Source organism: Mobula birostris, chromosome 17 (assembly GCF_030028105.1).
Source record: "Mobula birostris isolate sMobBir1 chromosome 17, sMobBir1.hap1, whole genome shotgun sequence".
NCBI classification, from domain to species: domain Eukaryota; kingdom Metazoa; phylum Chordata; class Chondrichthyes; order Myliobatiformes; family Myliobatidae; genus Mobula; species Mobula birostris.
This window is the reverse complement of record NC_092386.1, coordinates 70,356,187-70,376,500: the sequence shown is the minus strand read 5'-3', so window position 1 is coordinate 70,376,500 and position 20,314 is coordinate 70,356,187. Positions and strand designations below refer to the sequence as shown.

Below are 20,314 nucleotides of genomic sequence, written 5' to 3'. Positions count from 1 at the left end.
CAGGTCATCTTTTACTCGCTTAGCTATTCACAGTAACAGAAAAGAAATTTTGACCAGGGTGCCCAAACTTTTGCATGCCACTGTATACTTATTGCATTTGGTAGGAAAGATTTTCTGTAACAATCCGTGTGACAGTGCAGCTGAATGAGTCTGTTCGAAAGGGTGCTCCACTGCTTATTCAGTAGGTCATGGAGAGGATGTGCCAGATTGTCCATAATGGATAGCAATTTGTATAGTGACCCCCTCTCCACCACTAACTCAAAATTGAGTCCAGGTTGTAGCCAAGGACAGATCCAGCCTTTTTGATGAGTTTATTTAGTCTTTTTGCATCACCAGCACCGATGCTGCTCCCCCAACATAAAACCACAAAGGAGACTGCACTTGCTACAACAGACTGGTAAAAGATCTCCAATGTTCTGCTGCACACATTGAAGGATCTCATTTGCCTTAGCAAATAGAGTCTGCTCATCTCCTTCTTGTAAGCAGTCTTGTTGTTGGTTTTCCAGTCAAGTCTGTTGTCAAGGTGAACACTCAATTATTTGTACTCCTCCACCACCGCAACATCTTCTCCCAGAATGTATACAGGGTTCGTCAGAGTCCTCTTCGTCCTAAAATCAATCACCATCTCGCTGGTTTTGGCCACATTCAGGAGCAGGTGATTCCGCCCGCACCACTCCACACACTTGTCTACCAGTCCTTTATATCCGACTCCTACCCATCTCTGATACATCCAGCCACCGCAGAGTCATCAGACAACTCCTGGGATTTGTATTGAGAGGCTGAGGTGTACAGTGTGACAGAAATGGAGACAGAACAATCCCTTGTGATGCTCCAGTGTCACTCACCACCATCTCATAGAACTTACCCAGCTGTACAATCTGGGGTCTATCTGTCAGGTAGTCAGTAACCAGGAGACAGTGGATTTGTCTATGCCCATCCTTTGCAGCTTCTCGCTCAGAAGAAGTGGCTGGATTGTATTGAAGGCACTAGAGAAATCAAAAATTGTGGTTCACACAATGCCACCAGCATCATCCAGGTGGGGGTGAGCTCTCTGCTACAGGTAGGTGATGGCATCATCCACTCCCACATGAGGTTGGGAGGCAAACTGTAGAGAGTCCAATAAAGACCTCACCTGCGGTCCAAGGTAAGTCAGGACCAGTCTCTCCAGCACCGTCATCACATAAGATGTGAGGGCAATTGGTCTGTAGTCATTAAGTTCAGATGGAGTCGCCTTCTTGGGTACAGGAACCAAGCAAGATGCCTTCCATAACACCGGTATCTTTTCCTGACTCAAACTCAAGATTGTAAAGGTGCTACAAAATACGAGACTGCTGGCTCGCACAGGTCTTCAAACCCTGGGGCTGATACCGTCTGGTCTCGCAGCTTTGCCTTGATGTAGTCTCTCCAGCTGTCTCTTACCGTCACCTGCAATCACAGTCAGGTGGGGGAGGGCTGTCATCCCCATGGAGGCAATTCTCCAAAGTAGGGGAATTGGGAACACAAGCACTCACCAGAGGGAGGGAAAGGTAGACAGAGAAGGCTTGGGGGCAGGGAGGGTGTGTGGTCTGGGCAAGTGGGGGAGGGGACAACAGGAGGTCCCGTGCTGAACCTGTTGAAAAACAAGTTCAATTCATTGGCCCTATCCAGGCAGCCCTCGATCTTCCTTTCCTTAACCTTGAAGCCATGCCCGAATGCATGTCTCTTATGCTATTCTGCTGGAGCTTGTACCCCAGCTTCCTCTTTGCACTCCCTCAGTTTTACCTCAGTTCACTCTGTACTCGCCTCAGTGCTTGTCTACCTCCAGACCTCAAGACTTTCTTCTTCATATTCAAAAGTTCTTTCAGGTCACTGGTAATCCAGGGCTTGTTGTTGAGGAAGCAGCGTACAGTCTGTGGTGTTCTCACAGAATTTGATATAGTCTGTGATACAATCAGTCATTTTGTTAATATCCTCCTTGTGTGGCTCACATAACACTTCCCAGTCCGTCCTCTCAGAGCATTCTTGCAGTGTCTCATTAACATCCTGAGTCCACCTGCTTACAATCCTTGTTGACCCAGGCTGCCCCTGGACAAGAGGCACGTACCTGGGTTGGCAGGACCAAGTTGTGATCGGATCTGCTGTGTAGGGCAGCTGACAAATTGACAAAAACTGCATTGCTGCCTCATGAGAAACATGATTAAAATCCCCAGTAACACCCACAAAAGCATTGGGATATTGAGTTTGCATCCTAGCAAGATCTCATCCGCGGTCCAAGGTAAGTCAGGGCCAGCCTCTCCAGCACCTTCATCACAAGATGTGAGGGCAATTGGCCTCGGTCAAAAGAATAGCATTACACACTACATTCGCGTCAGCCGATAGGTAAATGTAAATGACAACTAAAACTGCGATTCAGAATTCCCAAGGCACATAATATAGTCATATCCCAATGGCTAAGAGCTCAATTCTGGTCCACCTAACTGTTCTTTTAACCATATAACAATTATAGCACGGAAACAGGCCATCTCGGCCCTTCTAGTCCGTCCGTGTTTTACAGTAACATGCCCAGGATTACACCACCTTTCATTCACAAACACTGCAATCCCTCCTCCTTTCTTCTTACCGCTCAGTGTAATGATCAAATCTGGGAATAAACTGAGAATATTCAGAAACAAAGTTCCTCACAAGAACCTTGTGCATTTGTTAGCTCCTGATCATCACCTCCACTGTCTTTCTCGATCTTCCTTATCTAGATACAACATTGTAGCAATGACTACAGCATTTAATCTTCTTTGCAGCTCCTATCCAAATGCCACCTTGCCAATATTACCTAACGAGCATTGCAAGCAGGAAGATCCAACCTGGCAAAGTTGGCATGCATTCACATGCTTAGTCAAGCAGCCATTGCCTTCTACATCAGAGAATAGTCACAGTCTTCGTAACATTACAGCAAAGAATCCCAGCTCATCCAATTTGAATGTGAAGTCAATCACAGATGAGTCAATATAGAAAATCTGGTTTTAATATTATTCACTGCAGAGCCGTAAGGAAATCCTGTGGCGGAGAAAAATGTAAATTGCACACACTCATGAACTTTATCTTCAAAAACTAAGCATCCAGTTGGTGCAAAGGGAAAACTGATGAAATGTGACCAATAGAGCTCATTGTACATGAAGGAAAATGTGCCGTGTATTGTCAGATATAACCAGGGAGCCAATGAGGTGTGAAACATTCACCTTTCTCAGTCTTCTCCACTTTAATCCACAATAAGCAACATAAACTGATGCATCAAACAGTACACACCTGGAACATGAAAAGACAAAACAAAATATCCCATTCAGATTGATGAATCTCTTTACTATTCTGAATGAAGTCTTCTGGTCCAGAGGACTTAGTTCAGAAAAGGAGGGCAATTCAGCCCCATAGCTTGTTGTGCTATTCGTGTACTGTATCACCATATTTTTGTCTTGACTCCATTTCCCTTAATAATCTTTTTCAATCTGCCTTGTAGTTTTTATTCAACTACAACAGCACGCATAGCGACGATTCCATTGTCTTTTGTACGGCGATGAGACTCTTGTCAATACTTTGACTTGTTTGTCTCTAACCTTTAAGAACTACTAAAATTGGCTTCTTTAAATCCTTAAACATAACCAAGCACACAAAAGTTAATTCAGGCTTCAGGCAATTATGTAAAATTGGTAAGATTCATTCAGTCACCTAAAATGCAGTTAAATCAATCGATATTGTCTATTTTACACCAGCATCGAGTGTAAATTAATCCCCACATTCCAAACATATGTATTCCTAATGAATTTCCCTACATCATTAATTTTGACAACCATCTGCCACCCTGAAACAAAGAGCATTTTCAACTAATCTCAACCTTTTGAGATTCAATGTCAACATCATGACCTTCAATTGGTTAATTGGGCATTGGTGCTTTTATCTTATTATCCGAAAGAGCAGTTAAAAGAAAACTAAACAACCACTCACTTGATTATTGAATGCATCTGGGGCAAGCTTCTTGTAAATAGGTGCCAATAAACTAGCTAGGTTTTGCAGATTTGCTTCCAGCTTCTCCTCCTGAAAGGAAAGGCAACAAATTAAACGACTGGAAGATTTAAAGGTCAGCACTTTAGGAAAATACTGCACTCCCATGGGAAGCAACAGGTATTTACAGTTTGCTAAGTTATATTATGCAGCAAATTACACCACTAGAATGCTTCTTGTTTCATGGTTGAAGAATTAAAACTGATAAATTAATTTAGTAAATTGCTTTCCATTATCAGAACTATCAGTAAGATGGTCTTCAGAAGACAAGAGAGTTTTGCAAAAATGCATCAACAAGAAAATGATCACCTCAAGCACTGGAACTCTCCAGAGTGGGATTCAGCTGCTATAACTCCTAACTAGATTTTTAAAGAAATATAAATCTGGAGCCAGAGTTGATTTCTACCATGAAGCTTTGAATGTTTTCTCTCTTTGTGCCTTATCTGCTCATCAGCACAAACTGTGGACAAATGAAACATGCTTCTTTTTCAACCCCATAAAGCTGTGTTCATCACTTGCTGCAATACTCCGCTGGTGAGCAAGGCATAGTGCCTGCATCTGCAAAGGCAGAATTCACCAAAATTCTGGTCTCCACGTGTCACTATCAGAAGAACCCTTACAGAATAATCAACTGCAGTGAGGATGCACACCGAGTAACCACCCACCTCTTTGGGATCATCGCCAAGCAGCTTGAATTTCCTGGGGGCTTTACTTCTGGCAAACTTACACCCGTTGTAGTACATACTCCATGAGCAGCCAAAGGAAAACGAGGCTCCACAAGTATCTTGATCCAGCCCTTGGCAAGCACATGTTCGCCTGCATGGAAAGGTCAGAGTTAATCTTGTTCCCTTTGCATTTGACTTCATATTTTAAAATGCTAACATTACATACCAATATTGATCTGTATTAAGACCCATTGACTGACACCTGGTCAATATCCTATCTAACATCCTTTGTGGGTGTGCTTCACATGAACTAGATCACCTTCCCTTATTGAACACACCAAACTTGCATCCTCAGGAAAGCACTTCACTGTCATTCAATACCAGGTTCTCATGGATTATTAATAACAGCCTTACTTACATCACACACATCCAGAGTGAATAATTTAAACACTGCCTACCTGGGTAACCATTAACTGAATGTGCCAAAAACTTGTAGAGTATGACCAAGACCTTCAACTTGAATGTTTTTCCAACTGATTCCACAACACTAGATCATGAGGAGTGGCACATCTGATCCACCAGCTGCCTTTTCTACATAGTACACCTTGCACTGTGTTCTGACCATGAATATTCACGTCCCGCTTGCTGAACAGGGGGCCTGACCCCTCAGAACATGCACTGAAAACTTAGACAATGTCACCTGAGATGTAATCTCAGGCCACAGGAAGCTATATGAACATCACTGCTCTTATTATAAAGTACAGGAGGCTAGCTTCAAGCTGCAACCAAATTGGATGCCTAAAATGTTCATGAATTGATGTTTGCATATTTCTTATCTTCCTCTCTGCTTCTGCAGAGTTGAATCACTCAGTTTCTTGGGTTTTTGAGAAAAGTTGGTAACTTATTCCTAAGGATAGAACTTATCCAAGCAAACTCTCTCTCATCCTTAGGATGTTGCAGCATGTCATTACTTCCAGGATATCTTTTGAAAGTGGCTAACTTGGCTTCCTTATATGTTTCGAGGATATGGTGATCATAAAAAAGGCTGGTATTTACTGCCCCATCACTAATTACTCTCAAGTAGAGGCACTTTTTTGTAGCCATTGACCAGTACGAAGGGAAGAACTCTTTTGTCATTCTTTTATTAATGTCATGCAATCTTTGAGCCAAATAACAGTAAAGTGCTCCCTGCCAGAGGAAGGGGTGATGAGTTTTGCTGGCAGGTACAAGTTGGTTGGCTTTGTATTGGGAGGTCTTCTATAAACATGACAGAAGTGTTTTATGTATCCTTGGACCTGTCTGTTAAAAACTTGTAAAGCTTTAACCTGTGCTTATCAGTTAATTGTAGAATCCCAACGTTTAGACTACATTCCTGAATACCTTAATGGACCTTAGACATCATGATAATTGCACCCTTATCTGCAAGATGTTAATCTACTTTCAAAATCCAAATTACAAGAATTGAAAGTTAGTAACATTTTCACATTGAAGATTTCCTATATAAGTTATAGGCTGAGACTTCTGTTTACTCAAACACCCTCAAATGTATTTTTCTTTCAGGAGATTTAAATGAAAAATATCATATATAAAGTCCATGTGACCCCCTAATTTTAAAAGTAAACTTGTTCATTTCACAAAACCTCCCTGTTTAAAATGCAACTGAACTTTTAAATGAGAAGGAGACCTTGAAAGGCTGCTCTTGTTAGTGCTAGAAAGATGGAGTGCATATCAGCCTGATATTTCAACCTGACATTCTCGTGTTAGGCTTACTGAGTGTTGGGAAGCAGACCTGGTTTTATACAGCAAGACTGTAATTATTTTCTTTAATCCTTAATTCCCAGAAATGTAATAGTTGAAAATCAAATCCAACCAGAGGGATCCTGGGACAATGTTAATAGGAAAATGGCTGAGTATTGTTTCTTTGGGGGGAAAGGAGGCTTTGGCCCTTTCCATCAGAGCTCACAGCCTCTTTTGCATTTATAAGGGCTCTGACCTCCCATTCTGATGAGCAAAGTGACTCTGCTCTTAAAATTTGGCAGATGACAGATGGGGGGGGGGGTGGGTGCGGAATTAACATTCTTGATATCAATGGAAAAACTCGGAAATTCAGGCCTCACAGTTTGTAACCTATTGAAGCATTTCAAGGAGTACGTGTACATTGTTGTTAATTGTGGATCAGATCAGTAAAGAAACTTGATTACTGTTTTTTTTCTTAAATATGCTTATTGAAAGGATCAATCTGTCTCAAATGCTCAGACTCTTAAAGATATTTTAACTATTTTTTTGTTGAGTGTTCTGATAAGGTAATCACCTCCAGCACTGGAAGAACAGGCAAAAATGACAGGTGTCTTCTCTCAGGCAAACTGAGGACAGTTTTATAGGAGACTGTTACGTATAACATATGCAAGGCAAACATCTTATAACATAGGTGTTCCCGTCATAGAGCTCTGAATTGATAAATCTCGTGGTTATGTCCTCACAACTGAATATCAGCCAACAGAATTAATAACATGAAAGTTGTATGCTGCTGAATTGTCAATATGCAGCCATATCACAGATTTCTGGTTCCAGACCATATCAATAGAATATACAGTCGGCCCTCCTTATCCACGAGTTCCACATGTGCGAATTCAACCCACCACGAATCAAGAAAAACCGGAAGCGCTCTCCCAGCACTTGTTATTTGAACATGTACAGACTTTTTTTCGTGTCATTATTCCCTAAACAATGCAGTGTAACAAATATTTTATATAGCATCTACATTGTATTAGGTATTATAAGTAATCTAGAGATGATTTAAAGTATACAGGAGGATGTGCGTAGGTTATCGTGGATCGGGATCGAAAAAAGTTCTCTAAGTCAGAGCAGGTACATCCGGTATTACTTAGTGTCAGTTAAACATTTGTCTTAGTGTATAGTATATATTTTACCTTTCTATGCATTTAAAACACTTAAGAAACATATGTTTCAGCGCCGGGCTCAGGAACGGAAATTCCCGAGTTCGATCCAGTAACAGACCGCTCCCAAGCGCTTTTCATCCGTGCCAGGTTTACGTGAAGGATCAAAAACCCAAAACCCAATAATGAAACCACTGCATTGCTTAGTAATAATTGTAGCTTTCATCAGGGCAGGGCCTTTCTCACTTTGTCCTTTAAAATAGTTCCAATCATTGACCGACTATAGCCTAATGCTTTTCCAGTGACCGATGGTGTTTCACCTCTTTCCGATTGCTTTATTATTTCCACTTTATTTTAAATCATGATAGTGATTATTTTCGTGAACAGAAACACTGCGGATTCAGAGCTCTGCTGCCGGGTCCTAATGTCCACCGCACTGAGACAGGTTAAATAAGGTCCGGGGTTCTGTTGGGTCCTAAGGTCCACTGCATTTAGACAGGTTGAATAACGGACTTGAGCATCCGTGTTTTTTGGTATCCGAGAGGGGTCCCGGAACCAATCCCTCGCGGATAAGGAGGGCCAACTGTATGCTACATTCCACAAGAGAAGAGATCTAGAGCTGGGGACAAGGTTCAAGTGCACTCAATTTGGAAATCCAAAAGCCTAAACATATACAAAGTCAAATAATTTAGATCCTCTCTCCATCTTTTATGATTTTGCTCTCCGGTCTCTCTGTTTCCGTCTTTCCCCATCAACTTTCTTTCACAACTGCCACTCTACTATTATGCTTTACTTCCAAGTCCTTCTCTACATCATTCCTGCATTCTTCCAACTCTTCCCATTTTGCATCTTCCTCATCATTCCCTTGTACAACCCACTTTCTAATCTTTTTCTCTTTCTCATTTCGTCCATGAAATTTGCATCATCGGGGGGGACTTCCAGGTCATCAAGGGAATGGCGGCGTAAGGAAAAGGTCTCTCGACAAAAAAGAAGGTAAACTGCCCCAAAATCGAATTTAGACAAATATTTAATATTGCATAACTATATTAATAAAAGGGGGCAAGGATGATGTCTAAGAACAAGATTAAAAAGTCCGCTCCGAAGGCTGATAAACATAAAGAGACGCGGCAAGGCGACGGGCCTAGCTCCCCCACGGCAAGCCAGGACGGAGATAATGAGGGGGAATCGGTGACTCTGTCTTTGATTCTTGGAGAGATTCGCGAGTTCCGACAAGATAACAGCAAACAGCTGGAAGATATTAAAGGAGAAATAGTAAAAACTAACTCGCGGATAGATGAAGCCGAAGCGAGGATTGTTGGAATTGAAGAAAAGCTACAAAACGCCGAGGAAGTGATTGCAGAAATGCTGAAGCTGCAAGAGCAGCTCCAGTGGAAACTAATAGATCAAGAAGGCCGCTCAAGAAGGGAAAATGTGAGGATTTACGGAGTTCCCAAAGGAACCGAAGGTAAACCCGGATTGATGATTCCCTTGGTGGAGAAGCTGCTTAGAGAGAACCTTGATATACCGACCGCAAAAGACCTACAGATAGAAAGGGCTCACCGCGCGTTGGCACCACAGCCCCTGGCAGGCGCCCAGCCCAGATCGATCCTGGTCAGATTTCTCAGTTACAGAACGAAGGAAGAGGTGCTTAAAAGGGCATGGCAAAATAAAGGTTTCATGTGGAACAACTGCAAGATCAGTTTAGACCACGACTACGCACCGGGGATTCTTGCCAGACAGAAGGAATATACGGAAACACGGACAGTCCTGAAGGAAAACAACATCAGATTCCAGACCCTGTATCCAGCTCAGCTGAGAGTCTTTTACGACAAAGGGACAAAAACTTACGCTACGGCGGAGGAGGCAACGTTGGACCTGGCGGACCGGGGACTACCTATTAAAGTTATCACCCAACCGGAGTCGCTACTGGAGAGGATTCGGCAGAAGTCGTGGCAGTTAGTGGGGCGAGGACGCTCCACTCGAACCAGAGTGTCAAACTACAAGGAAAAGCTGCAAATATTCAGACGCGAATGTACAGAGAATACAGATTAATTAAGAGAAATGCCTGAAAAGAGTAAATCGGACTTAAAGGTAAAATGAAAACTGGTAACTGAAAATAAACTAGGCGGAATAACTTGAATGATAGCAATTTGGTCGAGACATAAATAGGAGAAAATTCTCTATGATTATTCAAACTGCTGAGGGCCCTCTAACACAGGGTGAAGATAGAGTTTATCCCTCTGAACTGAGGCGGGTCGGTGCTCAGGCCTCACTGTGGGAAGTCGGGAAAAATTTTCAAATGTTACACGTTCAAAAATGTCTAGGGTGTGGTTATATGTCTTGGTTTACTGTTGAGAAGGGATTGCTTACTGTTTGGTTAGAAAAGGAGAGTGTTTTTTTTTCTACTAGAGAAAAATGCAAACTGAATTGGTAAAAATAATTTCCTATAATGTTAATGGGGTTTTGAATCAAATTAAAAGAAATAAGATTATGTCTAAATTGAAAAAAGAGAGGGCACAAATAGCTTTCCTCCAGGAAACACATATGAGCCAATCTGAACATGGAAAATTAAAAAGTATGGGCTTTAAGCATGTATTTTATTCATCATATAAATAGAGTCACAAAAGAGGGGTAGCTACTTTAATATCAAGTACTCTCAATTATGAACATATTTCAGAGACTAAAGACAAATAAGGACAGTTTGTAAAAATCACAGGAAGAATAGAAGGTACAGAAATAACATTGCTGAATGTTTATGCTCCTCCTGGTTGTGAATGGTCATTTTATAGACACATTTTTGACCTAATGGTCAGTTCTCAAGGGGTAGTAATTTGTGGAGGGGATTTTAATATTAGATTAAATCCTGTATTAGATTCTTCAAGAATAGTTACTCAGAATAAACCTCTGACTCGGAAAATGAATTCATTGATGGAGGAGTTGGGAATTATAGATGTCTGGAGGGAATTACACCCTACTAGTAAAGATTATACACATTACTCTTTCCCTCATTCAGCCTATTCAAGGATAGACTATTTCTTTATCTTTAATACAGATAGACTCAAGATAAAAAACTGTAATATTGCAACAATTGATCTGTCGGATCATAGCCCAGTCTCTCTCTAATCCTGGAAAGGAAAATGAGGAAAACACTATGGAGGCTAAACTCACATATACTCAATAACCCGAAAGTAATGGAGAGATTAAGGGGAGAAATCAAAGAATATCTAAACCTTAATGACACGGGAGAAACATCACCAGTGATCTTATGGGATACATTGAAAGCTGTACTGAGAGGGAAAATTATTCCCATTACCACTCACATGAAAAAAATCAATGCACAAAAATTAGTAGACCTTCAAGGAAAATTAAAACAATTTCAAGTTGTAGATAGCAATAAAAGTAATTCAAATCGAAAACAGGAAATTAGGAAATTGCAAAGTGAAATTGACGATATTTATACGTTGGAAACTCAAAGAAATTTTCTTTACCTGAGACAAAAGAATTATGAAGTAGGAGGTAAATCAGCTAGATTATTAGCATATAAATTACGAAAACAACAAGCAGACAATACAATTCATAAAATAAAGAATCCAAAGACAAAGCTTGTGGAGAGTACAATAGGGAAAATTCAAGAGAGTTTTGAAACATATTATCGAGAGCTGTACTCCCAACCCCAGGCCCCCAATGAGCCCTATATAGACAGTGTATTGAATTTTTTAGATCTACCTAAATTTACAGATTTACAAAATGAAAGTTTATTAGAACCAGTAACTGTCAAAGAACTGAACGTGGCCATCTCTAGGTTAAAGGCTGGAAAGTCCCCGGGTTCTGATGGGTTTACCTCAGAGTGGTACAAGTCCCTGAAGACACAGTTAGCCCCATTACTACTTAACACCTTTAATTGGATCTTGCAGAGAGGAGAAACTCCACCTTCCGGGAGAGAAGCGATTACTTCAGTTATTCCTAAAGAGGGTAAAGATAAACTAGAATGTGGCAATTATCGGCCAATTAGTGTTCTTAATTTAGATTACAAACTATTTACATCTATACTAGCACGCAGATTGGAAAAACTTTTACCTGGCCTAATCCATTTAGACCAGACTGGATTTATTCAACAAAGACAAACACAGGACAACATGAGGAGAACTCTGCACATATTAGAACAGGTTAATAAGAATGAGACAGAGACAATGGTAGTAGGATTGGATGCTGAGAAAGCTTTTGATTCGGATAGTTGGGCATTCCTATACAGAGTGTTAGGAAGATTCGGCTTTCAAGAAAAGTTTATTAAAGTAATTCAGACTCTATATGACAGCCCTACAGCCCGAATTAAGATAAATGGGGACCTCTTTTGACTCCTTCATCTTAGAGAGAGGCACTAGACAGGGATGCCCAATTTCTCCTCTCCTTTTTGCGCTATATATTGAACCGCTTGCCCAACTAATAAGACAGAGCGAAATCGTAGAAGGTATCAAGGTGGCAGGGATTGAACAGAAAGTGGCGTTATTCGCAGATGATGTTTTGGTCTATCCGAGTGAACCAGAAAAATCATTTATAGGATTGTTTACACTGTTGAATGACTTTGGGAAAATATCAGGTTATAAAGTAAATGTAAAGAAAACGCAGGTTATGTCCCTAAATTATACACCATCCAAAAAATTGCAGGATACATACGATCTTAAGTGGGAAGCTAAATCATTAAAATATTTAGGAATAACCCTGCCGAAGGATTTTTCAACACTGTCACAGGTAAATTATGGGCCATTAATCTCAGAGATAAAAGCAGATATGCATAGATGGAATCTTATCCCCTTTTTAGGTTTAAATTCAAGGATAAATACTATAAAAATGAATATTCTTCCTCGGTTATTGTATCTTTTCCGTACTTTACCGGTGGAGGTGGATGATAATCAATTCAGGGAATGGGACAAATGGATTTCCCGCTTCATTTGGCAAGGAAAGAAACCTAGAATTCGATATAACACCTTACAGTTAGGGAAGGAAGGAGGAGGTATGGTTCTTCCTTGCCTGAGAAATTATTTTTATGCCTCACAGATAACCCCTCTGTTATATTGGTGTAATAGGAAATATAAGGCTAGATGGAAGGAAATAGAATTTGGATTAGTTGACAGTTTTCCTCTACAGGCCTCAATAGCTGACAAAGGATTGATGGCCCAGTTGGAAAAATTTAAAAGCAGTTGGATAAATCTTACATTAAAAGTATAGCAGAAGGTGGTTAATTCATGTGGAATTAATAACATGTTAAAACTCTTTAGATGGTGTGCATATGATACCGAATTCCTTCCCAACAGAGGAAATAAAAGATTTGAGCTATGGATAAAGAAAGATCTTACAACCTACCTCTCATTTATACATAAAAGAGTATTACAAAGTTTCCAAATCCTGCAGGATAAACATGGCCTAGAACATAATGACTTTTTTAGGTACCTTCAAGTACGAAACTATGTTAACCAGAGTTGTAGATATACAGATCTATCAACAGTAGAATTAGAATTTTTCAAGATTCTGAATTCGGCTTGCAGTTCAAAACCTAGTAAATCAGTTTCTCGAGTATATAATGCACTCTCCCATGCTAAAAATGTAAATACACTGTATATTAAAGAGAAGTGGGAGAAAGAAGCGGGGTTGGTACTTTCAGAGGAGGCTTGGGGGAAAATCTGCAGCTTTCAATGGTCCTCGACTAATTCCTTGACTTGGAGAGAACATTGTTGGAAAAACATTATAAGATACTTCAGACCTCATATCAGGAAAAATATAAAGATACAAACGTGACGTGTTGGAGAAGGTGCGGCTCCAAGGAGGCAAATCATTTTCATATTTTCTGGGATTGCCCTAAATTAAGTCTATATTGGGAAGGTATTCATAGAACATTAGTTAAGGTACTTAGGTCCCAGATACCTCTGAACTTTGAGACGCTCTATTTGGGGCATGTATTGTTTCTTGAACAGAAGGAAGATATAAAGATGCTGCAGGCCCTCTTAGCGGCAAGTAAGAAATCAATCACTAGAAAGTGGCTAAATCCAATACCACCTACATTAGAAGATTGGCACGAAATTATCTTGGAAATATTTAAAATGGAAAAGTTGACTTACTCCCTGAGAATTCAAAAAGAAAAATTTTATCAAATCTGGAATAAATGGATTGAATATATAACCCCAATGCGAGCAGACTTTAGATGACTCTCCTAATGATTTATACTGCTCTTCTCATCAACACAGTAATATTGCTAACGTAAGCACCCCTAGTCTAAATGTCTTTCTTTTTTTGTTTTCTTTTGGAAAATAGAGAATTAACACAAGTAAAGGGAAAGATTTGGGAAAGGGATAAAAAATGAAAAATTAAGTAAATAAGTACATAGGGATTGGATAATTATGTCTGTGGGCAGGAGCAAGCATGAACAAATTAGGATATAAACACCTACAATGGTTGTTACATAGGCTTATATACAACATTTTGGACCAGTGGAAATGGTCCAGAAGGGTTATATGTAAACTATTATTACCATTTTTCTTAACAACTAATACCATTACTTAGCCTAATAGATTAGAATTACCACAGTACATAATTATCTATTTAAGTGTCTAATTTCCTTTTATATCATCTCAATGTGTACTTAAGAATGTATAAATAATTATAGTTTTATACATATAAAAAAATGGAAAATGTTATATGTGTGAAAAAAGTACATGATATTTGTGAATTCCTTATCCAAATAAAAATAAAATTTAAAATAAAAAGAAATTTGCATCATCTTCCGTCACCTCTTGAAGAAAAGGCAAAAAAATCCTTTACCCTTTCTATGAACTAGATTTCAAAGGCAATTCAGGAGTGGTGTATGAAATCCTGAGTTAGACTGAGCAAAAGGTACCTATCAGGGAAGATTGAGATTCTTGCCTGTTGCAGATTCACTTAAGGACTAAAGATGAACTCTTGTCAACTTGGGACTATTTTTTTTGACCCTGGGTGGGGTAAAGCAACCGTTGCACTGAATATGATACAAGTGCTCATACTTGAACAATCCTGTATATATCATAAGATCACAAGTCATAGGAGCAGAATTAGGCCATTTAGCGCATCAAATCTGCTCTGAAATTCCAACATGGCTGATCTATTATCCCTCTCAACCCTATTCTCCTGCCTTCTTCTGGTAACCTTTGAAACCCTAACATCCTCCACTTTAAATACATAGAATTCCACAGTTTCACCACCCTCTGGCTAAAGAAACTCCTTCTCATCTATATTCTAAAGGGACATCCTTGTATTCTGAGGCTGTGCCCCCAGTCCTTGACCCCAACATTATAGGAAACATCCTCTCTACCTATCTAGGCCTTTCAATATTCGATAGGTTTCAATGAGATCCCCACCACCCCACCTTATTCCTCTAAAGCCCAGCAAATACAAGCCCAGAGCTGTCATTCCTGGGATCATTCTCGTGAATCTCCTTTTGTGTGAGTTACAGAGAACTATGCTCCGATGGGATGTGTTGAATGATATCAACCAAATGATTAAAAGCCTGCAATTTATGTTCAGGGTGAGACAAGGGCCAAAGTTATGTCAGTCCTGACTACATTAATTGAAAATAATATGAATCCATGGGCCATTGATTTTCCATCCTATTGCTCTTGCTGACAGTGAATTACTACAGTCTCCACAACATTCGGGGAAGTACCAAGCTTTACATTATGTGTAATTAAAGAGTGACCCTTTATACAAAGATTACATCCACAATTCTGCCATCCATTTATTTGCACCACATGTAGGAGGAGACAGATTCCGCAAACTAGCAGTAGCAGTGGGCACACTTTGGGACACCGCAATCCCACAATGCACCTTGACAAGAGCACTTCTCCCATTGCAATATAAAATTTAATCCTTCCTTTTGTCATGGTATTGTGTTCAGTGATGCTACATTTGAAACCTTGCCCAAAAGTGCACATGGGTCCTGAAGGTGGAACACTATAGCACTACGAGTCAGTAGAGTGAAAAAGTGGATCTTTACATTCTAAACTTCAAGATTTTGTAGCAAACCAATGCCACAATTCTTGAAACACATAATGAAGTGCTGTACAATTTCTGCTACATTTATTTGTGCTGGGGAATAGAACCCATTCTACACAAGGCACTTAGTATCAGCTTCACTACATCCTGAACAGTCAAACAAATGCCGCTCCACTCTTGAATAACACCTTGAGTCCAACTATGAATGCTTTTCATAATGAAACCTGTATTAGGTAGAACTCCTCTTTCCACACTAGACTCAAACAGTCAGCTGATGGAGTAGTCATTCAGCTCATTTCCCAGAGGTAAAAGGATAGCCATCTGGCTCCGCTCTGCTTTGACCCATCTAAAATTAATACAGTGCAGTGAAGATAAACAAGAGACTGAAGAATGCTGTGTTCCTACTCTTCATTTAGTGCACATCTGCGGCTGGTCAGGGCACCATGTCTCCTCAGAGTGTCTGTGAGCTCCACATACAGTCTGTCAGCAAGTGGTAGTGGGATTCCTTCCCACACCAGGATCAGGACAACCAGCACTGCAGTATCGCACGAATGGCCAGCTCGCTCCCGGACCAGGCAGAGCAACTTCTCTTCCACGCAACTTCGGCGAAGCACCTGTCAGCAGCAGAAAGGAACCATGTTCAAACAACCACATGCAAACACACTAATCTCATTTTTCTTTTGTTTAGAAACATAACATTCTGTGATCAGGAGGATGCAGTCCTCTGAAACAGTCCCATGTTTAATTAAATCATTACTGATTTGGATTTTAACTCCACGTATATATCTCAATTTTAAGTTCCAATTTCAGTTTCAGTGATCATTCTCTAATGCTATTGGATCAACTGGGCAGCGGTTTCAATTAAGTGTGTAACAGTTAAAGACAAATGTGGGTAAGAGCAAGAGAATTATTTACTACAGTGGGTTTATACACACTTCAGTGTATTCCCTGAAATCTAATAGCAAGTTTCAAATAAAATTGATATACATGTGTAACGGGATATGTGCAGTGCTTTGGAGAAAGAGTGGGACACCAGGACTAACCGGATAGCATTTTGAAATTCCAGGGCTGATGGACCTAATGGCTTCTGTGATTCTGTGGATTAATACCTCTTTCCTTTCTACTAAAGATTTAGGAATTATTTCTCTTAATGTTACTGATCAAGTTTTACATGTATTGTCTTCTTTTGTATGAATAACACATTCCTTGAAAAAAACTATTAATATTTATTCAAGCTGTTAAATTTTAAAAAAACACTCAAGAAGAGGGTGGGATGGAGATACGTCTCTACCAAAAGAGGTAGAAGGCGCCCTTTTCCTCCACTAGCCCGCAGGTTACTGTTGGGCAAGATGTAACACCTGCTAAGCCCATAATCAGGGTCACGGAAAGCCATGGGATCAGGTGCTGAATGGTTGTGTGAGCAGCTGGTGCATATCACAAGTCCAGGTTATGCGACCACCGACGACAGGCAGACAGTCTCTGCAGGTTATTGATAATAGCTGGGGTCACCTGTCTTGTAAAGACACTGCCCAGAAGAAGGCAATGGCACTTCTGTAGAAGAATATGCCAAGAAAAGTCATGGTCATGAAAAGATCATAATCGCCTATATTAAAGACATGGTACATAACGAATGAACAATACACCCAAGAGCCAAAGAACGGCTGGGTTAGCTGTAATGGTGCATTCTGCAATTCACTCAGAATGTTCAAATCCAGAGGAGGGCATTATCGGGTCAGACCCATACTGAAGTCAAGAGAAAGGATAGAAGCAACAGATTCAGGCAAGGCCGGTCTTTCTGGACTGCACAGGTGCGGTAGGTGTCTGCGTCAGAGGCCTAAACTCAGCTGTAACTAAAGCGAGGGTGGGCTCAAGTGAAGCGGTCATTGTGTGAGTGTCTCAGTGATTCAGTGCGAGTATTAAGCCTTCAGCAAGAGAAGACGGTGGTACATTTAAGAAGAGGCAAGCCTTTTTCTTTTTTAGTATAGTCAGAGGGTAGGTATTGAAGGTGAGAGGGGTTAGGTTCAAGGGACATGTGAGGGGTAAGTTTTTTACTCAAAGAGTTGTGGATGCCTGAAGTGCATTTCCTGGTACAGTGGTAGAGGCAAATACATCAGAGGCTTTTAAGAGCTGTTTGGATAGGCACAGGGATGTTACGAAGATGGAGGGATAGGGACATGGTAGGTAGCACTATGGGGTTAGCGCATGGGTGTTTTGGATTTGCTTTTTACCTGTTTTGGCACAGTATGAGGGCCGAATGGCCTGTTCCTGTGCTGTACTCTTTGATGTTCAGGGTAATGGAATACTCATCAAACACTGCGGTGAGTGCAATTTATATTTCAAAGGATTTGGACAGAAATATCTTTGGTTGACGCCAAGTCACTGGATTCAACATCTATACCTTTTCCAGGGACCCAACATGTTTGAAATTGTGGAAAGTGATGAATTACTTCCAAGATGCCCTAACTCTGCTGAAGCTGTGCTACTTCAGTGTGAGATTCAATATTGAAATATGCAGAACAGTATTTGCTGTTCAGAGGTGGAGCAGAGTGATGATGGCGCTGAACGGCGACTCCTTTGCTTGCATCTTTGGAAACAGTTCTATTTCCATCTCTGATATCTTTATTTTTCCCTTTCCGGATTCTTTTGACCTGGAGTTACACACTGACTACGGTTCTTTGTGGGAATGGGACCCACTCTTGGGGTTTCATAATTGGCTGTTGTTGTTCGGCACACCATGGGCTTGGCCTAAGAGTCAGGCTCAGCTCTGGAGGTTTAGGATCAGAGCTTTGGAGGTGGGCGGATCGAAGGTCGGTGTCACGGCAGGAGACCCGCGTATCATCAGGGAAGTTGGAATATCTACGGCTGTGTGTCCAGATCTTTTGGCACAGAGCTCGAGAAAAAAATGACATAACGGACTTTTAACATCATAAACCAGTGAGTTGTTTGTTATGTCTCCCCGCTCGCTGGGAAAATGGAGACACCTCCTTCTGCCTCATTAGGGAGAGAGAGAGCCTGTGGTATGTTGAATATCGGGTGAAACGCGTGGTATTTGGGGTAACTGCAGGTCTGTGTCTTTGCTCACACTTGAGTGCTCGGTGGCAGGTGCCGATGCTTTTTTTGCTGGTGGGAGGAGGGGGGGGGATTGTTGCTTGCTGCTGCTTACGTGTGGGGGGAGGGAGCTGGGGGAGACTTTGGGGTTCTAACATTTAACTGTCATTCATTCTTTAGGGCACTCCTCTGTTTTCGTGGATGACTGTGAAGAAAAAGCATTTCAGGGTGTATATTGTATACATTTCTCTGACATTAAATGTACCTTTGAAACCTCTGAAACTTTGAACAGGCCTTTGAAACCTTTGAAACTCGCCACCGAACATTGGAGTTACTGACCAATAATCTCTCCTGCACTGAAAATTTTACTTTCACTTTTACTTGAGCTCAACCACTCAGAGTCCAATACTTATACCCATCTCATTATCTCACTTTGAGTACATGATTTGACATTGAATTTAATAGTCTAATTGGTTCTGACTGCGTGCTATTCATGAACAAATTTTCAGAGACACATCGTATTCAGGAGAGAGCACCAGACCTTATATTGCTGGGTGACAGAGACTTATAAGCAAAAGCCTATGGAAGCCAATTAGAAAGTTTGAGTATAACATACAGGGAAATTATTGCTGAAGATTCTTAGGGATAAAATCTACTTGAATCTAGGAGAAGCATAGACTTACTTGCAATAGATAAGATGGCTTTGTGCCAGGGAGGTTAAGATTAAGTTGTCTTGAGGAGGTGACGAAGATGATTGATAGAGTTAGGGCAGTGGATGCTGTACTGTATACTTGGATTTTAGTAAAGCACTGAACAAGGTCCCTCGTGGAAGGCTGATCCATGGAGAGTTGATAGCTTGGATTCAAATCTGGCTTGAGCATGGAAGAAAAAGAGTAGTGGTGCTATTCTGACTGGAATTCTGTGAGCAGTGGTGTTCTGCTCAGATCGATGCTAGGACCACCACTGTTTGTGAGATATCATTGACTTACTCTGAGATACATCACGGTAACCGGCCATTCAGGCCCAATGAGCCCATGCTGTCTAATTACACCAAAGTGACCAATTAATCTTTGGAATGTAGGAGGAAACCAGAGTACCTAGAAGACAACACAGTGACAAGGAGAATGTACAAACCTCTTATAGTGATGGAACTGAACCTGAGTCACTGGTGTTATGCTAACCTCTACACTACCCTGTTGCTCCTAACAAATGCTTTGGATGAAAATGTAAGTCAGCAGAGTTATGAATAGTGAGGAGGGTTGTTAAAGGATTCAGCAGGATATAGAGCAGTTAGAAATTTGAGTGGAGATGTAACAGATGGAGTTTAGTCCAGAGACATGCGAGGTGTTGCCCTCTGAGAGGTCAGTGTACTTTCCTCTTTTGAGAGGCAAGTATACAGTAAATAGCAGAATCCTTAGGGACACTGGTTTACAAAAGGATCTTGGGGTGAAAGTCCATAGCTCCCTGAAAGTGCAACACAAGTAGGTAAGAGTGGTAAAGGCAGCATGGTGCCTCATGGTGTCAACTATAAAAGTACAGACAACATCTTGCACTTGTATAAAACTTTAGTCAGACCACACCTGCAGTGCTGTGAGTACTTCTAGTTGCCTCATTATAGTAAGCTGTAGAGGCTTTGGATAGGATGCAGAAAAGATT

General features: G+C 40.8%; 1 protein-coding gene across 2 annotated transcripts in view; it reads right to left on the bottom strand.

The window, feature by feature from the left end:
* The window catches only part of LOC140211751 (methylcytosine dioxygenase TET2-like), a 180,254-nt gene that overhangs the window by 39,759 nt on the left and 120,181 nt on the right, over window positions 1-20,314 (bottom strand). For both annotated transcript variants that reach the window (XM_072281885.1, XM_072281886.1), the window contains 3 exons: window positions 16,016-16,224; window positions 4,695-4,845; window positions 3,973-4,062 (listed from right to left, as the gene is read on the bottom strand). In XM_072281885.1, the coding sequence (XP_072137986.1) occupies window positions 3,973-4,062; window positions 4,695-4,845; window positions 16,016-16,224 (450 nt within the window). The remainder of the gene's footprint in view (window positions 1-3,972; window positions 4,063-4,694; window positions 4,846-16,015; window positions 16,225-20,314) is intronic.